The following is a 23796-nucleotide window of genomic DNA, read 5'->3' on the forward strand; positions in this document are numbered from 1 at the left end:
CTGAGTCCAGCTGGTCATCGCCACAATCAGCTTGTAGGTGCAATTCCTGGGCTGGTTTATTTTCGGACTGGAGTTGCTCTGGAACCAGTGGGTGTTGCAGACTAGGTTGGTTCTGCCTAGCACGTACTCGGCACTTGCGTCAACCAGTGGGGGCTGCAGCCTAGTCGGGGCGACCCACAATAACCCCCACTAGGCCCGCCCCCTAATGGACATCTTTTTTTAAGACGGTAAAAGTTTTGAACTTGAATCTGTCACTCATGGGATAAACTGAAGATGACACAATCAGAGGTAGAGATAGATCATCTGGATTTGTCATGAAGTATGTACTGACAAAAGAGCAAGAAAGAAATATTAAAGGTTAGAAAACCAGGAAAAGTACATGTGAGAAAAGAGAAGAGCAAAAAGAGAAGGCTGTCAAAGAAGCTGTGGGAAGATTTTTAGAAACTCCTCACCTGGTTCATTAGAATATGGCCAGCATCCATCATGGTACTCCAAGGAAAAGTCACCAAGATCTCAAGAACAGTCATTTGCAGGAGGAACTTGTACTGTGTTGGCTGAAGAGGTTTGGGAAGTCCAAGAACATGGCAAACAAAGATGCAGTCTTCTTTCTGAAGACTGACTTAGAATGTAGGAAGAAGAAAGTAGAGGATACAGTGCCTAGTGAAGCTGACTCAAATGACAGAAGCTTGAGACTTTTTAACAGACTGATGGGAAAGAGTACATTTTCCTGTCTAAGACTCAAGAGAGAAGTGTCTGAGCTAAAGGACATGTAGGAAGTCATGGGCTTTGCATTTCTGGAAGAAAATGTAGGGGGAACACTTTAACAGCAACGTAGGAAATGACTTTCATGATGAGGCCTCTAAAACAGAGAGCAAAGGAAAAAGCAGCCAGTGAGACCATATCACACTTGGAAGCTTCTGCACAGCAATGGAAGCAGTCAATAGGGTGAGGAGACACACAACAGAATGGGGAAAATATTTGCAAGCTGTCTGCCAACAAAATATTAATCTCCAGAATATAGCATCAACTCAAAAAATTCAACTTCAAGAAACAATCAATTCAGGTAAGAAATAAACAAAGGATATCCATACACAGTTCTCTAAAATACAAATGGCCAATGAGTATTTGAGAAATGTTCAAGACCACTGGCTATCAAGCAGATGAAAACAAAAGCACCATAAATTATAATCGCACCCATATCAGACTGGACATTATCCAAAAGATAGAAGGCAGCAAATGCTGATGAAGATAAGGAGAGAGCAGAATTCTCACACACTGTTAATGGGAATGTAAATTATCACAGCAATTGTGGGATACAAATCGAAATTAAAAAAAACCCACTAGAAATAGACTTGCCATCTGATCCAAGCAATCTCACTAACTGAATATATACCCCCAAAGACATGTTGTATCAAAGAGACACCTGTACCAGCAAATTCATGATATATAATATAAAATCAATTGAGGTGTCCATCATCATATGATTACATAAAGAACATATGTTGTATTTATAGACAATGGAATATTATTCAGCTACAAAAAATGGACATTGTGTCAAACTGTATGCAAGTGAAGGAATTATGTTGAGTGAAATAAGCTAGACACAGACAAAAAGCACATGTTCTCCCCATATATGTGAGCTAAAATTTAAAAACCGAACAAAAGAAATGTATATTTGTATCAACATTGCTGCAAAGATTTTTCAAGCTTCATATGTTTGTTAAACCACTTGTTAGGACTGATATATTGCTACAGTTTGAGCATTTGGTGATTATTTTAAAATTTACTGGGTATCTGAAAAAAAAAGATAGTGGGATGTTCTTTGTCTTCTGAAATTGCAGAGAGAAGGAGAGAATGGATTCAATAGTGATTCCTCTGAAGAGTGAGAAGGAGGCACTTGCTGTAAACCACGCCCAAAGGTTGTGGCCTTTTTTGGTGAGATTAGAAAACAAGGTAACCAGTTAATGAGGAGCAGAGGGTGTGAGAGGTTTAGAGATGGAGACAAGGAGGAGGCAAGGATTCACTGTTACGACATTACAGAGACCAACCAAGATTGGGTGAGAGTCATTCTAAGTTACTTCTGAATTCCCTCACCACTGCACATTTCTGTGATGCTGCTTTTCAGAAGCATCATTGCCTGTTCACTTATATTTCTTCACCATTCATAACAATGCCTGACAGGAAGCAGGCACTCTATAAATACTTATTGAATGAATACTTCAGTGAACCTTTGCCCAAATGGACAGAAGAAGCCTTTTTGGCTGGAATTAGTGTAGAATTGTTTTAACAGGTTTAAGAAGCATATTGCCTAGAATCCTTGAAACTTGATATGTAGTCTGCAGTCTCCTCAGGAAGATGTGCTTGCAAGCCAATACCAGGATTCCAAGCAGGCATTTTTCACTTTATATTTTCCCTGGCTCCCTTGGGACTAGTTGTCAAGGAAACACCCAAATCTATATCTATATCTATAATATATAATATATATAATATAATATGTAATATATAATATATATTATATATATTATATAATATTATATATATTATACAGTAAGCTTTTTTTTTAGACTGAAAAAAGTCTTATCAGTAAAAGATTCAGTTAAATGACACCACTGAGGGTGGGATGTTCTCTTAACATTCTCTGACACATCATTTCTCACACAACATTCTTCTCTCCTTACAGTCATGGTGGTATTGAATACTGATTGAAAGGAAGAGATAGAAAAGTAAACTAAGTCTGAAAAAGCAAGCTTGTGTCAAGCTGCTGCTAAAATGAGTTTGTTGTTGAACTGTCCCATGCATTACCTGGGTGGAAAACTTTGGTTTTTCCATTAGTGATTCCTGAAGAACTTGCCTCCATGTTTATTGACCTTCTACCTGGTGGGAGTGAGGAATGCCTGACCACAGGCAAGCGACGACGTGACCCAGGGCGGCTTGCCACACTTCGCCGTTGATGGATTTGCAAACGCTTTTCAGCCCCATGAATAGATAAACTTAAACCTGAAATGAGAAAGAAGAGCATTAGGCTAAAGATATCAGTTCAGAATGGCTAAAATGTTGAGATATGAAATAGCATAAAATCTAAATGTTTCATATGTTTCATATTCGTAAAGCATGCTAGGGATGCTTGTGTGATCAGTCCATTTACACATGATATTATTTCTTGAAAATTGCTTCATTCAAAAGTGGAACACTTTAGTTATCATGACTAGATTTCATAAGTATCCAAAATTCAGAGATTAAAACTTTTTGCAAAATCATGGAAATATATTCATATATTTTATATGCTGTTAACTATAGCTTTTAGGATCGAGGGCTGGCATAAATGGATTTTCAACAGGAATCAGACGACTTTCATCCACACAATTTGAACAAGAGCCAGAGTTAGTGATTCTACTCACATTGACATGTCTGGAGATCTTAGAATGATATGTCGTTCTAGAAATATTTTATTTTCAGAAATATCAACCATCATAAAAACAAAAATAAACGGTATGAGAGTAGTTTAAAAAAATCTGTAGAAATGGAAATCAAGGTAGAATTGTTGGTGAAACAACTTTGAGATTCATGCATCTTTCCATGTTTCCATGATTACACATTTCCCATTAACTTTTTTAAAGATCCCTCATCCTATCCAATGTTAGCAAATGTCAACACTCCTTGAAATATTCCCCTTGGTATGTGTTTGCATTTTTCAAGTGCTAGAGTAGTTTAAAGCAAATTTCAAATATCATGTCAATTTTATCGAAGTAATATTGACTGTATTCACTTACACTGATTATATTACACCATATCCTGATTTTAACATTTTTCAAAGAACACTCACAGATCACTCCCAGAGGTTAAGGTAGTGATTCATTAGTCATACAACAGATAAAGGGAAAAAGTAAGCATTTATTCTTTTTCCTTTATGCACTACATTTTATTGTAACTAGAGAGTTGATGGGACAAAATCCTTCACTAAACGAGAATTCCTGCTAATAAATGCTGAGGGAACACAGGGTTAACAAAATCCTTTCAGAAACCACAGTGATAGATGAAAGGTGACATGATTAGTTAAAAGAAACTCTGAGGACAGAGCTGGGATCTACATTCATAGATAAATGTATCTCATTCTCCTTTAACAAGAGCCAAGGGGGTCCAGCGCGTTAGCCTAGTGGCTAAATCTTCTCCTTGCATGCCTGGGATCTCATATGGGTGCTCGTTTGTATTCTAGCTACTCAACTTCCCATCCAGCTCCCTGCTTGTGGCCTGGGAAGGCAGTCGAGGACGGCCTAAAGCCTTGAGATGCTGCACCCACATGGGAGACCTGGAAGAAGCTCCTGGCTCCTGGCTTTGGATCTGCTTAGCTCCAGTCATTATGACCACTTGAAGAGTGAACCAGCAGAAGGAAGATCTTTGTTTCTTCTTTCTCCTTCTCTCTGTAAATCTGACTTTCCAATAAATAAAATCTTTAAAAAAGAAGGAGGAGGAGGAGGAGGGGAAGGAGAAAAGCCAAGAAAAGCTGTTAGCCTTAGCAAATGCCAACAAGCCGGAGGGTGGCGCGGGGACCTGGTTAAAAAACACAACATCTGACGGCAGAAAACAAAGTTTCCCTAAATTGCAGAAACACTGTTTAAAAGGACAACTCGTTGAAATCTGAAGGTAGAAACTGAGAGTTGGAAATTATCTCGATGTTTTGCTAATTAATTTGGTGTCTTTTGCAGCTGAGAAAACGGGGCCTGGTGATTTAGGGATTATCAGTACTTGGGGCTCCTGCGAAAAGTATACTAAACACCCAGAAATGAGGGAAATAACAAACCTATTCAGAGGTAACATCAGCATCAGCAATCAAGAGTCCCATCAGAGGTAGGAAGAGTTAACTTCCCTGCGGTTGGGGGAGGATATAACCCGGGCTTCTTGGTGGATTCCAGAAACGTAACAACAATGTTATAGGTAAATTTTAATAATGCCGATCAAAATGACAGACTCCAAGTACACCGTCCATCAGCCTCAATCTGTGACCTGACTCCTTGATCCCCTGATGGGGTTCACCAGACAATCCATGGAATTGGTCATTGCTTCTAGAGCAGAAAGAGTAATCATGTGGGTACGTAACTATCCCACAGCAAGGATTCTCAGTGTGAGCAAACCAAGGAGGCATCCAGGGATTTTTCACATCTCTCATCTCATGGCTTGCTCAGAATGTCTGCATCTGGGCTCCAGTTGGGATGTAGTGATAATGTTTTATTATGATATTAACATACAGATTTAATAGTTCATAGAATTCTAATATAATACTTTCCTCTCTCCCTCTATCCCCTTTCCTTTTCTTGCACACACACTCCTCCCTCTCATTTTTGAGATAACATTTTAATCTATTTTATTATTATTAATGTAAGATAGATCATACTTCCAGTTTGTACTATAGTCAAATGTCTAATGCTTCTCACAAAAAAGTTCAACAAATAAAATGAATTATAGCTCAGCAAGAACATAGGCAAATGGTACCAATTATCATCAAATGAAAAAAAAAAAGGCAGCTTCATCCCTGCAAATTTCAAAATAAGCACAGTTCCTTAGCACCCAGTGCTGTGGTCCTGAGCCTCAGCCTGGAGAAATTCACCCAGGTTAAGACTGTCATACTCGGTGCCTCTTAGGAGACAGCCTGGCATTGGATTTCCCTGGCAAGGCATGTCCTGCTCTGAAGGTGCCTGGGCAAGTAAGCCTTCTACCACCAGATGTCTCTGCAGGTAGAAGAACTGGCATATAGCACCCATCTGGTATTCTTCCAGCTGTCCCTGCCCCATGCCACTTTGGTATGTGCTTATTTCCAAAGAGGTACAGACTGCATGTCTGTAGACCCACAAAGACCATAGGAATTCAGATAGATTTGAAGGTGACAAATGAAGCAAACAGAAGAGACAGTTAAGTTATCCTAAGGTGGTCCAAACTGTCTTAGACTGCAAATATGAAATAAACTGCACTCTCCAAAATATTTCTTCCTGTCCCTTTGAAGATTTCCGAGCTAAAGGGATCATGATGGTGACTCAATGCGGGACTTCCAGATTCTATCCAATGACCTCGAAGGGCTTACAAAATGACATAAGGGTAAAAATTACATCATGGAAATAAATGGCATAGATATTTGAAATAGTTAATTTTTATATTAGAAATATGATCATGTAGAATATGGAAAGATGCTAAAATAAAAAACCAGAAGTATTAATAGGAGAAGATGAATAAAAGGAAGGTAGTAATATTGCACCAAATATGGGGGAAATAAAACCTCAGAATGTCTCTATAGATACATCCCGGTCCTACAGGAATTAAGGGTCCTTCATTTCAGAGGATTCTCAGTAAAGCCCTTCTCAAATAACGTCCATGGGAGGGAGAGACAGGTAACAAAGAGCTGGAATACATGAGGAGGGATTCTTGTCAGACTTTCAAAATCATGTATCAGATCCAGAAGTCACATTTTTAGAAATTAATCACTAGCCAATAAATTTATCACCCAATCTGTCCTCAACTATTTTAGAAAAACATTGTTGATGCTTAGTCTCTATTAAGTGTCAGGTACCATGGTAGATATTGATCATAAATACCTTCCCACAACCATAGAAGGCAGAGAACAGATAGGAAACCTGAGACCCAGTGCATTGTCTGTCCAATGTCACACCCAAATGACTCAAATTTTAAAACTGCTTCTTCCCACTATACCATGTAGTCTAACAAATCAAATGTCAATACACATACTGTCTTATGTTGCAGTGGTTCTGAATAACTTAGAAATGTATCCAAGCAAGATTAGAAAGTGCAGAATTCTGACACTTTCTTTGGCCCAATTTCTTATAGAATTGCCTTTTTCTTCCCTTTTCCATGATTGGCTCATGACTCCATTCATACTGACATGTCTTCCTGTTTCCTGTCCAGCTTTCCTTTCTAATGCAATGCCCTTTGTTTCTCCTTCACCCATAGGTACATGACAACCCATATCTGCGAATTTCTCCAACTATTTCCAGAGTGTGTGGTGGCGCGGATCATGTGCTGTGCTTTCCTGATTCCTTTCATAGCTCTGCTTGGGACTCTTTCCACACAGCGGCAAGGATGATGATCTCACACAAGTCATTTCTCCCCAAAACTCTGCTCTATGGTGTATGAAGACTCCTTGAGCATAGATGGACCACAAGGCCAAGAGCTGACTCGGAAGGCAGAAGTGAGCACCTTTTCCTATGAACACATCTTTAAGAGAGTGCTCCTTATTTCACTAAACCCTCACCATCTTTCCTAGATTCCTGGAACCTGAAATGGGCTGTCCTATTCATCTTCAGCAGAGAGCTTCCTAATTCCAATGAGAAGATGTAAAAGTTTCCCATTTCCCCTCCTTTCTACATCAAATATCTTCTAAAATACCTTTTCCTCTTGCTATCTATAATCTACCTTGCTTGTTAAAAAAAAAAGGCCCAACGATGTACATCATTAGGGATGAAGATAAAGAAGTATAATACAGTAATGAAAAAACATGAGTGCTGGAGTGAAATTTCACTTGGACGCAACCTACCTATGTTCAATAGAGCAAGTTGCTTGATGTGTTTCTCCCACCAATCTTTTCTAAGTTTAACACAGGATAACAATAATTTGTACTGCAGAGGCAAGTTGCTGTGGAATTAACCAAGTTAATGATCAGTACCTTTAAAGTGCTTGTGACAGTGTCCTGTGTGTACAAGGCAGGTGCCCAGACAAACCAGCTGCCATCACTCTGCCGTATCAATAATTTGTCCACAATCCTTGTTCTCTCCCAGAAGCTCTAGCATTTAACACTGCCATCTCTTCTCATCTGTATGCAAACTCTTGCTTAAGGTTCTTGCAGTCTCACATGCCTGTTTGAATGTTTCCCTTTCCTGCTCCTGAAACTGGAGCACTGGTTTCCTAGGCCTGCTGTAACAAATGATCTTAATCCCGGTGTGCTGAGATGCAGGAATAGATAATTTCCCAGCTTTGCAGCCTAGACTCCGGAAACCAAGGTGTCAGCAGCAACATGATTCCTCCAGAAGTTCCTTGAACTTCTCATGGTACCAACATTCCTTTCTTTGTGCAAATATCATCACAGTTTCCAACTCTTGTGGTCACATCACCTGCTCTATATTGCTGTCTAATTTCCCTCTGCCTCTATTACCAAAACAATTGTGATGTTACTTAGCGACCACCTGGAAAACCCAGAATAAGCTCTTCACCTCAAGATCCTTAGCTTAATCACATACACAAAAATATTTTATTCAAATAATATAGTTCTTCATAAATCCTTGGGACTAGAACAGGGAAATGGAATTTGGAGTCATTATCAGCCCAACTCTTGGGCATTTCCCAGGGTTTTGATTTTGGCTTTCTGTTCTTGACATACTGTGCATATTTGGGGTTCTGTATGATCGCCCAGTGATCAAGCGTGCTTTGTGATTCTGTGATCTCTGTGTGGTCAGCTCCCCAAGTCATAGCTCTTACTTCGCTCTGTCTTCTAAATTACAGGTCCACCATTACTGCTTGGTTTAAATTTTCTCTTGAGTAACTAATTATATCTACAGAAAACAATGCTTAATATTTTCACAGACAAAAATACAAGGCTTAGGTTTCATGTAAGGTCTTCAAATATTGTCTTCTCAAGAACTCTAAAAGGTAAGACCTTCTCTCAATAAAACAAAATCTTTAGACATTCGTTCCCTCTGGCTCAAGCTGCATTATTCCAAGATGCACTGCCCAGTGGAAGTGCTGTGGGAAAGCAATTTGCCTTCATCTAAATGTCATTCCTGTGACTCAGAAGAGCTCTGTGCCACAGAAACATTTGTAGTTCTGTCAATGTTTTATAACTTGCAGCCATAGTGTCTCTGTGTTGCATCTCTCTTCATGTCATTTCTTAGGTAAATTACTTTTCAAAACATGGAAGCACTGGGTTGTGACTGTCAACATTATTGCAAAGCATTAAGAATCATCTAACTGATTAAGGAAAAAGTAATCTATGGAAAGGGATGTTTATTTCTGTTTTTCTCCTTAACTACCAAGTGGAGAGAAAATTTAGCTTCACCTTTGGAACACTGAAAAGAAAAGTGGTAAAAATGCTTTTGGCTATTTTCAGCCTGCAGTTTCTTTTTCTTTTTTTTTATTCTTTATTTTTCATGATCCAGTACCTTAGGCTCAGGGACCGCCTGTGTTTTCTTTCCTACGCTTTTTAGATCTTTTCTAATATCCTTTATTATTTGGCTGCTAAAAATTTTTACATGATGTTTAGAAAATAGTCAGAAACCCTCCAAAAGGGAAAAAAATAACATAGAAATAGAGGTAGAAAAAGGAGAACCTCACTTTTCATGACTTTAACTATGCCCTCTCTTAAGGGGTACAGCATTTGCACCACATTGGTGAGGTGAGGACAAAGGTGCCCAGCACAAACTGATTTTGAGGAGCTTTCAACATCAGAACTGCTGGGTAACTGAATTGTAGGTACATTTTAGGGAGTGGCTGTAACCCACATAAGACCTCGTGGAGACTTGATAATAGAGCATATCTTAGTCTCAGGAGAACTGAGAAGATCTGTTGTTAGCCCATCCATCCTCCATCACACCATCATACCAGATGCTTGGCAGTCATGTACCCTTTTTATTTTTTCTTCTCACGTTGTGCCAGTCTTTTTGACAGATTCGCCTCAGCATGTTACACAAATCTGGCAGTACCAACACTTCAAAACCAGGAAGAACTCCCTGCCAAGACATTGTCATCTGTAATTTAGTGACAGTTGTAAGCCTAAACCCACATTAATTTGGCATTCAAGCACTCTGCAAAGAAACTGAAATACAAAAGGCTAGATATAGTATTACTCAGGTTTAACTCATGGTTCAATGTCAATACAAAGAACTTCTATAATCAGAAAGAGGTAGAACCTGTAAGAATGTTTAACCAGCATGGCTGGCAGATTACGGCTTTCTCTCCTTCAGATTCACCTCTAAAATTGTAACTTGTCTCCTGCCACGGAGGACAAATTTAAATCTTTCTTCCCTCCTACCACTACAGAATTCCATTAGAATAACTTCATTTTAGGAAGTGCCTGTAGCAGAGTAGGGCAGAGTAGATCACATCCCTATTTCATGTCTTCTCCCTATCCCACAACTTGTCAGTATTTCCCAATGGGGAAGGCAAGTGTCTTCCCTGCTCCGCTGGTCTTGGACTTGATCATCATGCGTTGCTCTGGTCAAGGCAATGTTAAGTGGTAATAATGAAAGCAGACCTATGAGACCTGCTTGCATGGTTTTGGCTTGGTCTCTTTGCTTATGATATCATCATATAAAGCACACAGTCCAAGTAGTTTTCAATCCCAGAATAAGTCACAAGGAACAAATTCAAACCTGACTTGCCACCCAAAGCTGGATGGCAAGGCTGGTCAAACACCAGCTTCCCTGAAGACCTTTGAACAAAAGGACAAAATTTCCTGGGTGTGAATCACTGAGATTTGAGGTTAATGACACACAGCAAAGGTTTAATGAGTACAGTCCTCATTATAGCCTTCAAGATGTAGAAATGAAACAGGGCCAGTTCTTATAGTTTGGGCATACGTGTCGGGCTCACAGAATATCTAGCCCAAATTGGTCTTCAGAGCCCAAATGCGACACATTCATCATCCTTCATCTGTGGTAGAAGAAGCCCCACTACCCACAAGCCCAAACTACCCCAAAGACATGTTATTCCCTGACTACATTAGTACCTGTATCAAAGATTATCTACATTGTAATTGCCTGCATATCTGCCCCTCAAGACTGGGAGTGTCTTATCTAATTCCTATCACAATGTGCTGCTTCCAGGAGGGATTCCTGTAGATAGTTGGTGGAGATAAGAGGGAAGGAGAGACAAAGACAGAGCACAACAGACTCCAGTTTTCTCAAATAGATTTGTTTATGCCCACAATTTTCTCATTGTTTGCCATTTTGTGTCTTTTTATCTTTGCTTCTCTGAACATCAATCTAAACTCTGGCTTTTTCACATTGCCTCATCCTACAGTATTTATTTTATCTCAAATTTTTACATCTTCATGCAAGGACATAGTGAAAAAGCAGCTTTGGATTTTCCATCACCTCCTAGACATTTAAGGGTGTTTCTTGCATTCTTTGGACTTATGTAAACCCTATAGATACACATAAACTTTATAGCCTCATAACTGGGAACTGTCACAGGTGTTATTTAAAGATAAGAACAGGATAGAAACAATTATGATTATATGGCTTAAAATCAATAATTTAAAGAGTTCTTCCTGATATCCCTGCTTATTGATATATGATAAATATTTGTAAGAAAGCTGTCTCTATGCTAAGCACCGAGGATTCAGAGATTCAGACAGCTCATGCACTCATGGAGCTCATAGTTTGTCAGAGAGCAGCCTGCCATAGCACTAACACGTCACAGCTCAGGGACATCTGGTGAAACACAGCAAAGGACATCAATACTTCTTGGGCTTTTAAAAAAATGGAACACCAGTTATTTTATTCTTCCTTAAGCAACTAGTGAAGCATCTCTGACTTCACTAAGATAAATTTAATTCATTGGCACTTTTCATTAAAGAGTAAAATAGTCTGGGCCCGGCGGCATGGTCTAGCGGCTAAAGTCCTCGCCTTGAAAGCCCCGGGATCCCATATGGGCACCGGTTCTAATCCCGGCAGCTCCACTTCCCATCCAGCTCCCTGCTTGTGGCCTGGGAAAGCAGTTGAGGACGGCCCAATGCATTGGGACACTGCACCCGCGTGGGAGACCCGGAAGAGTTTCCAGGTTCCCGGCATCGGATCGGCGCGTACCGGCCCGTTGCGGCTCACTTGTGGAGTGAATCATTGGACGGAAGATCTTCCTCTCTGTCTCTCCTCCTCTGTGTATATCTGGCTGTAATAAAATGAATAAATCTTTAAAAAAAAAAAAAAGAGTAAAATAGTCAAGTATTAGCATACCCCAGCCAGGCAGCAAAAATAACCAAGAATAAGGTATTTACTTCACATGGTGAAACCTACACATCGATATACATCCTAAATTTCAGTGAAATTACTTAAAGGACATCACCAAGCAAACAAAGTAAGTAACACAGGAACATCATTCCTTAAGATCCTTGGACTAAATGTTTTTAAACTTACATTGGCAGTCAAAAATACTCCTAGAAAGAAAACACAAAATAGTTTATTATCAGTTAAATCAACCAGTAACAACTAAACCCCCACTGGGAAAAGAGTTTTATGTAAGGTTTTTGCTATCTGAGTAAAATTTAGAATTTTAAAAAATTTTGATTGTTAAAATTTATTTATTTGAAAGGCAAATTCTACAGAAAGAAGAGGAGAGACAGAAAGAGAAAGTCTTCTACCTGATGGGTCACTCCCAAATGGCTGTAACAGCCAGAGCTGAGCTGCTCTAAAGCTGGGAGTCAGGAACTTCTTCCTAGTCTGTCATGTGAGTACAGAGTTCCATGGACTTGGACCATCTTCCGCTGCTTTCCCAGGCCACAAGCAGAGAGGTGAATCGGGGGTAGATTAGTCAGATACATCATCATGCTGGCCCAGGCACAATTATATTTTCACAAAGTAACTATTTTTTTTTCACTAAGCCTTACATTATGGTAGGCCTAAGGATAAAACCATGATGATAAGGCAGAATGTGTATTTATAAGAGCAGAGTGTCCTAGCAAGTAAAAGGATGTGCAGGAGTGATTCCAATAGAAGAGAAAGGTTGATAAGAACGGATTATGGAGTCTCCAAGTGGACAGAGGCATCAGCACTCTCTCTCTGAAAGGATCAGAGAGTAAACATTTTAGTTTTGTGGGCAATGTGGGGTTTTGATTTTAAAGACGTAGTTCTGTATTTGAAAGATTCACAGGAAAAAAAAGAAAAGGGATGGCGGAAGGGAAAGAGAAGGGGGAAGAATGGAGAAGAGAGAGAGAGAAAATTTGCTATGTGTTGGCTCACTGTTCACTGCCCTGCAGTGAACGACTTGGTGCACGGAGAAGATAAGAACAGCTTGGGCACAGGATGTACAAGCAGCAAGTGACGGCTCTAATGGTTTGCTCCCTGCCATTCATGTAGGAGACCTACACTGATTTCCCAGCACCTAGGCTCAGTCTGGCCCAATTCCAGCTGCTGCAGACATGCAGCGAGTGAGCCAGAGAGTAGGTCTGGCTCCATCTCTATCTCTGTCTATCTCTGTCTCATTGCCTTTCAAGTAAATTAAAATAACTTAAAAACCCACAATGACTTTGGATCAGAGGATGGTACTATAAAGTGGAATGGAGGATGTCAGGCTCAACATGAGATTTGCTGAATCTATAGCTCCCCTGGGAGGTCCAAATATTCTCCCAGCACTGCTAGAGCTGGAATTCTTTGCCTGAAACTTAATGCTAAAAATGTTGAGAGACTGCAGTCCGTGGGTGAGCCATGGAAGATATCATTTTCTCCCAAAACATATTTTCTCCCCAAAACATCAGGCATTGATCTGGGAGTGAAAACTGAAGTAAACCATTTAATCATCACATCAGTTCCATGCCATCAATGGCAATTTCTTAAATGTTTACTTATATATTCTCATTGACTTGAGGGATTAAAAAAGAGAGAAGAGAGAGAAGTCCTACCTCCCCCTGCAGCCTGTGAGGGTATCCCTTTCCATGTCAAGGTGGACTTGGTAGACTTAATTAAGAACTCTGAGATGGAGAGATAATCCTGGGATATTTGGGGTGGGTGATCTAATCACTGTGAACATCCGAAACTCTTCTGTGGCTTGGGTCAGAGAGAAACGGCACATGCCTAGCTTTGAAAACAGAGCAAGAGAACAAGAGGCCAAGATACCAACAGGCCACAAGGCTGGGAATGGGTCAGTTGTACAAGTTGGAAAAAGCAACAAACCTGATTCTCTCCTAAAAGCTCCAGAAGAAATTTGGCCCAGTGAGACTGTGTCAGACTTTTCCCTTGCCAAACTATAAGATAACAAATTTATAACACTTCGAGCCAAATAGTGTATGATTTATTACTGCAAAAATGAAAAAAGAAGTAGATATAGGGACTATCTCTCTTTAATCTTATCAATATTCTCAAAAAACCAACACCACACTCCTGGGCCTATCAGTTTGACCAAGGTAGAAGTCATCTGCAATGGGCTTCCCTCAAGTTTAGCACTGCTTTCTGGTCAGGTCTAACATCATGAATGAGAAGGGGTCCCCGTCAAGGCAGGAGAGAGTAGACATAGCTTTAATATTCTGCTTGAATTTTTTCATTAACATTTGGTTTGCTTGGCAGATCATAGGAACCCATCGTGCAAACTGGAATGTCTAGTGGTGGAGTAATGAAGACTACCATATCCAGATGTGAAGACACAAAGCAACACGCATCTGTGCTTCCAAACAAAAGATGGACTCCCAACGAAAGTGATGGACACTGGGATGATGGACTGTTTGACATTGTACCAGTATTGCCGGGGCACACTTAAACAGCACACTGATGGAACTCTAACTCCTTATGAAGAGTGTGACAGTATGGGAAAAATCAATTGAGGAGGGTGGAAAAATGGGGGCAGGGGAATCCCAGACTATACAGAATTATATGATAAATTTCAAAAATAAAAAAAAGTAAATTAAAAAAAATATTAGTTCAGAGCAGCCCAAAATTCAAAGGAAACTAAATGTAAGCCATTAACTATTGATTACAGCTCCATGTTAATAAATGGTGCATAATTAGATTTTTGGCTACATAACATGACTCTTCAGATACTTGGTTTAACAAATGTTTGAAAAACAAGGCCAAAATTCCATTAAATTATGTGGGCTTTGAAGCATAACTTTAAAAATCCAATTCAAAATGATTATTTTACAGGAACCATGTATAATATTCATATGATTTGACTTATAAGTTGGTTTGACTAATTTCAATGCTACCATAATTAAATTTCTGATACAGCTAATAATTAAAGCCTGTTTGAAATGCCTTGTAGCATATTTTCAAGTTGCATTCATTGTTCTTAAATTTATCCTCTACTTACTTAGAGAAAGGATTTGAGGTAGGTCAAAGCCAGGCATACAGTCACACATCATTCAATACCTTCTGTTAAAACTAGTTTTGCCATCACTCTGAAACAGTGATGATAAATGCTGAAAGCCTGTCCCTAAATGCAAATTTCAACATATTGATGAGTCAAATGGCTAGAGTAAGGTATGTGTGACTTTCACAGTCACGTAAATGATATAAGCCTAAACTAACCACACTTGATAAGCACCTCATTCAGTAAATGCAGAATGAGATGAGATGAGATCAGTTCTACTATGAAGGGAACAGGTAAACAGAAAATAAATGTGGCACTAGCATTGCTTTTTAAGATTTATTTATTTTAAAAAATTTTAATTTTTATTGGAAAAGCAGATATATGAGAAGAGAATAGACAGAGAAGATCTTCTGTTTGCTGATTACTCCCCAAGTGGCCGCCATGGCTGGAGCCGAGCCAAATCCAAAGCCAAGAGGCAGGAGCCTCTTATGGGTCTCCCACGCTGGTGCAGGGTCCCAAGAGTTTCGGCCATCCTCGACTGATTTCCCAAGACACAAGCAGGGAGCTGGATGGGAAGCAGGACCTCTGGGATTAGAACTGGCGCCCATATGGGACCCCAGCACGTGCAAGGCGAGGACTTTGGATGCTAGGCTACCATGCCAGACCCACTAGTATTGGTTTTAAACACACAGCTGACCCCCAAATTTACTGCCATTAAATATTTGTCACAGATTCGGAGTGAGCAAATTATGGCTCAGGAGACAAATGAAGCCCACTGACAGTTTCTGTAAATAAAGTCTTACTGGAACACAGCTTTACTCATTTGCTATCACAGAATGCCATGACAAACAGAACTGAAAAGTTGTGACAGAAATATTTATTAATATGTCTTTTAAACAAGTGTAAATTTCTTACTCTTAGATCAGTTTTCCTAAGGTAATTTTAAAAAACTTCCTGAGAATTATAGTCTATTTAAGCAAAATCTATCTCTCAAATATTCTAAATACTGAGCTTGTTGTTTGAAACTCCAAAACCTAAAAGTTTGCTATTTCATAAACTGTTGCGCTTGCACCATCTTGTTTTGTTTTACAAGAAACTCCTGGCTGCTGGCTTCAGATAAACCTGGCTCTGTCTGTGACACGTGAGCCAACGGATGGAAAACTCTCATTCTCTCTGTCTCTCCTTCTCTCTGTAATTGTTTCAAGTAATATAAATGATGCTTTTAAAAATGTCACCTGTTTCTAGCAAACAATAATAACCAATAATTATTAGTCATTGTTATTACTACCAAAACTAGTACTACTGACAGACCTAAAGAATTTAATTTTAACATTCCCAATAGACAGAAGATCTCTCCTTTTCTCTCTTTAAACTTACTTTGAAGTAAAATGAATCTCTTCTTTAATGTTGCATAAAAGCATAATTAAAAATAGTATTGGGAATCCTACCATTATTCAAATAAGTAAAATAAGTGAAACTTTAAGAAAAAGAATAAAAGTTATTCAGGAAGTTAATCCAGTATCATCTGGCTATGACGACTAGGAAAGAACATCACTGGGTATCAATAATTCTATAATTTGATATATTGATGAGCATCACATACAAATACAAAGATTTATTAGCTAAGTTTGTTGATCTGGGCCCCACAATGTGGTACAGTTTGAAGCCACAGCTTGTGATGTTAGCATTCCATACTAGAGTGTTGATTCAAGTCCTAGTGGCTTTATTTCTGCTCCAGCTTCCTGCTAACATGCATGAGAAGGTAACAGAGATGGCCCAACTACTTGGTTCCCTGTCACATGTGTGGGAAACCAGGGTGGAGTTCCAAGCTCCTGGATTTGGCTTAACCAGGAGTTGGCTGTTATGGCCATTTGCAGAGTAAACCAGCAGATGTAGGCAATGATTTGTACAGTAAACCTAGCAGATCTTTCAAACACATTTTTTAAAGTTACTCAGTTGACCAACACCTGCTTTGCAGTCATTTAATAGACTATGTTTTTGATCTACAAACTTCGAATGCTTAAAATTTAATCAAGAATTTTGTGGTATTAGGAACTGGTGTCTTTGGGGGTATTTACAGCATTAAGGGAAGAACCCCAAGAATGGGGCTGATGCCTTCGTAAAAGAGGCCCCAGAGTTCATGTCCTTGAACCATGTGAGGATGTAGAAGGAAGACATCCACACTTGAGATACGGTGCAGCCACTTACCAGATGCTGGAACTGCCTGCAGAATTGCAAAAGAGGCTTCTGCTGTTTATAAACCACCTAGTCAATAGCATTCTAGCAGCCAGAATAACCTAGGACACTCTGTATTCAGAATGGTGTGTAATAAACAGTTCCTGCTTTCAGGGTGCTTGGTTTGCAGGTGGAGAAACATTTGGACAAAGATCTATTGCAAAATACAAGGTGTTTGGGATTCTAAAAGAATATACAAAGTACTTTAGAGCATCATTTTAGAGACTGCTAACTGCCAGCAGCAGGCTCAAAGCCCACTACATAGAGAAGGATACTTTCAAGCTGTATATTTAAGGGTATTAGCAAGTTCAGTGCAGGGTCACCAAATAATTGTTCATTTTTGTGCAGAACTAAATTAAAGAAGTTGTTATCCATTTTAGAATATGGCTTATAAGGCATCATGCAACAGATTATATAAGAATCATGCAACAGATTATATAAGAATTCTTGGTCTCATTTTACTTTCAGTAAAACAGACATGATGAATGATCTTTGAGAAACAGCTCAAAAATTTAAGGTGATATGAGGACTGTTATCAAAAAAAAAAAGATGAATGAGGATATTCTAACAAGAACAGCTTGGCAATGTTAAGAGGTAACTGTGCCACCTGTTAGATGAATAGCTTTGTCATTCCCTAGTACCAAGTAGAAATGATTTAATAATAAGCGTGCCCATTGCCCTAAATAAATAAGCAAACCCCAGTATTATGCCTGGATATATTAAAGAGAACATTTCTTTAAGTTCTATTGATTCTTACTGGAAAGGAAGATTTACAGAGAGGACAGACAGAAAGATCTTCCACCTGTTGATTCACTCCCCAAATGGCCACAACAGCTGCAACTGAGCCAATCTGAAGCCAGAATCCTCTTTCATGTCTCTCACATTGGTGCAGGGGCCCAAGAACTTGCACCATCTTCCACTGCTTTCCTATGGCACAAGCAGGGAGCTGGATGGGAAGTGAAGCAGCTGGGACAGTAACTAGCACCCATTTGGGATGCTGGCACTTGCAGGCTGAGGGTTAGTCAGCCAATGGAGCCATTGTGCCAAGTACTGATATTTCTTCAGAACCAATAATTCAATCAACCCTCAGCTTATAGGCTCCCGTAATGTATTTTGAAACCTGAAGTGATTTCAGACACAAATGAGAAAATAATTCCTTTATGGAGAGGATGGGATATTGATTTCCTGGACTATTGATCACTGTGCCTCACTTACAAAAGTTTATTTATTGTCCTGTAGTCTAAAAAAAGGAGTTTGCAAGCATTAATTAAAATTTAAATGAAAGCAATCATCAGATAAAAGTGATCCACTGGCTGAAGGATGAAAATACATTATGCTGTGATGGTATTTTTGAAAGTGAGAAAATAGAAAATCAGGATGGTTTTCCAAAAATATCCGGAAAATTTACAGAATTACAAACTGTCATCATTTAAGGACTATGATGTAAAAACATTCATGAAAATTTTAAATAAATCCTTACTGCATTAATTTAACTTTTCAACAGACAGTACTATTTAACTGAATTCTATCAGCTATATGATAAAGATAACTAAAGAAAATCACTATTTTGTACACTTTCTAAAACAGGAGTCATGGTCCTCTGAAATAAATGATGTACATCTAAAATGAAATTTGCTGCATAAATCCATAAGATCAGAAGAACATGTCCAAAATATTAACCATATCCCAAATTAAAAATTTACCTCCTCTCCATTAACTTTCCCCAGGCAGGCCAACTTGCATGTTCCAACAATTGAGCACTCCATAACCATGTAAGACATCTATAAAACTTTATGAAAGCTTCCTCAAAATATCCTAACTTGAATTCTTCATCTGCTTTCTGTTGAGATTGTACAGTGGAATCCAGGGATTAGACAGTTGACATATTTAAGATGTGTATCGTGATGGCATTGATTATATAATTTTCCAGGTTTTTAGATTCTTCTCATGGTCCCAGAAGGTGTACAAACAAGAAATCGAAATCTTGGAAGATACATTTGAGAGTATGCACACAAAAAAACAAGAATGTCTCCCAGCTGCACATCCACTGCAGTCATGGCAATCTCATTTTGTAGAATTGAAGGGCACACAGTACCATTAAGTCAGAAGTTGAAAATCCTCCCCCTGACCCCAGCCTAAGTAGTTTAGATAGTATCCTAGCATTGAACCAACATGCAAAGAAGGACTTATTTCTAAATCCCAAAAGGCATTATGCTTAGGTTCAAGAAACACTGAAGCAAGTCACTAAAGAAGCAGTCACCAAGGACTGAGAGTCTTCAGAATAAGGATTTGAGTCCCACATTGTTGAGGTCCTGAAGAAAGGAAGGTAGCATGAATTGATCACAGGAGTTCATGCTGGGAACCAATACAGGCAGCATCTATACAATAAACTGCTCCTTTATACTTGTGTTTTATGTTTGAGGAGGCAGCACAATGGATGTGTGCCATTGCTGATGTGGCTTCCTATGTCTTCCAGCAAGAGAAAAAACTTTTCATGAAGACAAAAGCACATACATTGAGGGGCAAAGGGAAGGAGCATTCTAGATAACATCCACTGCCTGTCTTGAATATCTCGCCTTGCTCTCTGTTCAGAGGAGTTGGTAAGAATGAACTGTGCAATGGGCTCTCTGTCCTATGGCTTCTGTTAAGGATATACAGCAGCAAAACATAGGAGAGCAAAAGGCTGGAGATAACAGTGCGTTACACTCCTAGCCTCTTCTCTATAGAGTCTTCAATAACTAGCTGTGTCCTACTACAGTCTGGAAATGGCTCCCTCTCACCTCTACCCCTCATGCTTGCAGGAGGCAAACAGAACAAGGGTTACTTTACACTCTGCCCACATCTTTGCAAATGCTCTCTTTATGATATTTGCTCAAGTCTTCCTAATCTGAGGGGTCCATCTGTTTCCTTCTAGAGCTAGATTTATATAACATCAACAAGGTAAAATAAAATGCCACTTCTATGAGAAATTATGTCTTTTTCTGGACAAAAAAGTAAAAAAGAAAAATAAGCTTAGTAAAGTTAAAGGCATCATGTGGGGGGTGTGTGTGTGTGACAGAGAGAAAGGGAGAGAGGAAGGAAGGAGGGAGGTTAAGAGAGAGAGAGAAAGGGAGAGGGGGAGGGAGGTTGAGAGAGAGAGAAAGAGAGAGAGAGAGAGAGAGAGAGAGAGAGAGAGAGAGAGAGAGAGAGAGAGAGAGAAGGAAGAGAGAAAAAGAATAAGTTGTAGAGCAGCAGATTCCTATAGCAAATCCTAAGCCTCCAGAGAGAGGAAGCTGGAGTGAATCCACTCAGGAGGCTGACCTTCACATTCATGTGCCTGATTTCCCAGCTGAGAGCCCTTCAGAACACAGTTCTGATGCAAGTGGAAAATGCTTGTCATACCTTGTTGTTCCTTGACTACCCAATGTCTAGCCTCCTCTTCCGCTAACAGCATCCTTTCCTCTACATACCTTAAGTCATATGAAATGAACTCACCCCATCTCCAACTCCAAGTACATGCAAGTGATCAAGCCTGCCTAACAAGAATTCCCTACACCCAAGGCAACTGTGGCTGACTCAAGGATAGATAGGCAACACTGTGAGAGTCACATTTGCAGACTTTTGCAGACTTCCTGGAGAAGATGCCCAAGCAACAAGAGCTGACATCCGCTACTCTGCAACTAAGAATCTCCACACAGCTTGTTGGAGAAGGAAGCCAACCCAGAGGAAAGCACATGGGAATGAAGGAGAGCATCTCTGACAACACTGCTTGTGCTTCCTGGACCAAACCATGCCTAAAGCTGGGTGTTTCCTTGGGAGTTTTCTTTTGCTAAAGACACCTTGACTTGCATGCTTTGCCTTCTGAACTAGAGAAGGTACTTGCACTTGGTGGTATTCCAAGGGCACAGCAATAAGATCAGTCCAGCTTGGATATTGTAAAGGTCATTTTCTAAAGCACTTGAAAGCAACAATAAAACCTATTATGAGTTGAATGTTTTGTGTCATTACCATTCACTTGCAACTTCATATTTTAGCAAATTACTCCTCATCCCGAATGTTCTAGATAATTGCTGCAAACACTCTTGTGTTGAAACATATATATTTTACACGGTAGATATGTAACAAATAATATCCGTAATACTCCTTATATTAATTCAGATGACTCTCATATATACAGTCAGCCTCCAGATATTACTGGATTTAATGATATACCTGCAGGACAAGAATTAAGTTTGTTATGGGAGCTCTGAAGAAGTGAAGCAGCTCACCCTATGGGAGTTAGGATAGACTTCCTGATGGAGCCATCACTTGATCCGAGTCCTGGAAGTTTTGCCTGGATTATTCTAACAGAGTCCTCGCTGATTACCATTTGCCCTTCTAGTGACCTTACAGTCTATTATTTCAGCCAGCTCCTTTCAAGACCCATGCATGTTCAAAAATAATATACATGTGTGTTTGTGCATGTATATATATATATCTAAGATGAATGTGGTGAAATGTTTGATCATTGTTAAATTTAAAAACTAAACAAAAAGTTAAAAGACAAGCATTCTTAAACTCAACCTCCAAAACAAGAAATAAAACCAAGTGGCAATAGGGGCTGGTATTGCTCACATTGGGATGCCTGAATCTCATATTGGAGTGCCTGAATTTGAGTCCTGGCTTTGCTCTTATTTCTGCTCCCTGCTGATGTGTACTCTGGAGACAAGAGGTGATAACTCATGTAACTGCACCCCTGCCATCCACTGGGAGATGTGCCACAAGTTCCAAGGTCAGCCTGGTGCAGTTCCGAGCATTGCTGGTATTTTAGACTAAACAGATAGGAGACCTCTGTCTACTTCCTCTTTCTATTCCTTTCAGACATTTTAAAATTATTTTAAGCCTCACAATAGCTTTCCACCATTCGCAAGCTAAAAACCAAACTACAATGACCAAAAAAGCTCCATATGATCTGTAAAACACAGCGGCTAGCCCACATTCATCCTATGTGACCTAAGCCTCCACATTGTCAATCTTCAAAGCACAATTCTGCCTCAGATTCTTTGCATTTTGCTCTTCCTTCTTTTGAGAATCCTTTCTTCACTGTGTGCTTTCTTCCTCACTTCCTTAAGGTAACAGCTTTCTGCTCAAATAACATCCTGTCAATTAGACTTGGCTGGTCCTGAAATGATTTGTAACAGCTCCCCACCCTTCACAATTACAATCTCCATTTCCTCTTGATTAGTCATTGTACCACTTAGCACCACTTGACTTTCTCTATATTTGTGTTATTATCTGCTTCTTCCAACACAGTGCAAATTCCATCAAGGCCATATTCACAAGGATTACAACAATGCCTGTTATAAAGTGGTTCTTCATATATAATTGGGAATGAGTGAATCCCGAGAAGGGACTGGGGAAACTGCTCAGAGGGGGATGCTTGTTCCATTGAAGGAACTTGATTTAGAAGGGGAAGAATGGGGAAGCAGAGAGGCTTGGCTCAGTGACAACAGCCTTCTGTCCTTACATATTAGCTGCCAGATGCTAGAATACTTTCTAGGGAGAAACAAAATGGCGATGGCATGGGCCAGACAGTGAGACACAACTTCTCACTGAACCGTGCAGAGCATATACAGCTTCCAAACAGATAATTTCTCATTACTTCAGAATAACACGCATTAAGCACTTTTTGAACCAAATAAAATTATTTGCAATTCCTAGTGAAGTAATAAACTTTGGATCAGTAAACATGTATTAGCCAAGCTTTCACATCAGAATTCCCACCTAATGAGAATGCCCAGCGGAAACGTGGTCAAGATGCAAATTCAGCAACTAACATTTTTCCAAGGGAGATAATACTCTTGCTTTCAAAGAGCCTTTAGAGCAATGGCTGATCTATAAACACAGAACAACTAGGCCGTAGGTTAAGTGCTATGAAAGCAATGCAGAAAACTGCAAACTTTCAGAGTGAACGCTCTAAAAACACTTTAAATTCTTAAATTTTCCAATCATCTTTGATTCACGTATATGATATATTATCAGATTAACATCTGTTATGCATTTACTATGGGCCTAAGATGCCAGAAGTGTTTCAGTGTATTAGGATGGACAGGTCTAGCACAGTAACAACTCCACTCATCTGAACGACTTAACGATGATTTGCCTCTGGCTCACATTACCTACCCATTAGTCAGTGGGGATCTCTGTTCACACTGTCACTCTCAGATTCACACTAGGTAACAACTGTCAAAAAGGTATAAGACATCAAAGTATGCTCTAAAGCTACTGGTTTCTATGGCTCCTGCCCAGATAGAAGACCTATTCCTGTCACTCACATTTAATTGGCTCAAAGAAGAAAATCATATGACCACATTCAAATTCCATGGAGTAGGGAAGATCCAGTGTACTGTATTATAATCCCCAAAGGAGGGCATCAAATATTTGTGAACAGCACTGAAGATATCACAAAAACATGACAGGTTTGCAGATCTGGAATTGCTATTCCTGAGTGTTTTTATTATGTTTCTTTCCTTTTTCTTTCTTCCTTTTTTTTCTTTTGCCCTACATCCTGACTTTGAGTGTTTCTTTCATTCT

General features: G+C 39.4%; 1 protein-coding gene across 1 annotated transcript in view; it reads right to left on the reverse strand.

Moving 5' to 3' along the window:
• Window positions 1–23796, reverse strand: part of ANO4 (anoctamin 4) — a 311842-nt gene that overhangs the window by 153903 nt on the left and 134143 nt on the right. Inside the window, exon 4 of the mRNA XM_004589617.3 lies at window positions 2803–2997. Within this exon, the coding sequence (XP_004589674.2) occupies window positions 2803–2997 (195 nt within the window). The remainder of the gene's footprint in view (window positions 1–2802; window positions 2998–23796) is intronic.

This window comes from Ochotona princeps, chromosome 15 (assembly GCF_030435755.1).
Source record: "Ochotona princeps isolate mOchPri1 chromosome 15, mOchPri1.hap1, whole genome shotgun sequence".
Lineage (NCBI taxonomy): Eukaryota > Metazoa > Chordata > Mammalia > Lagomorpha > Ochotonidae > Ochotona > Ochotona princeps.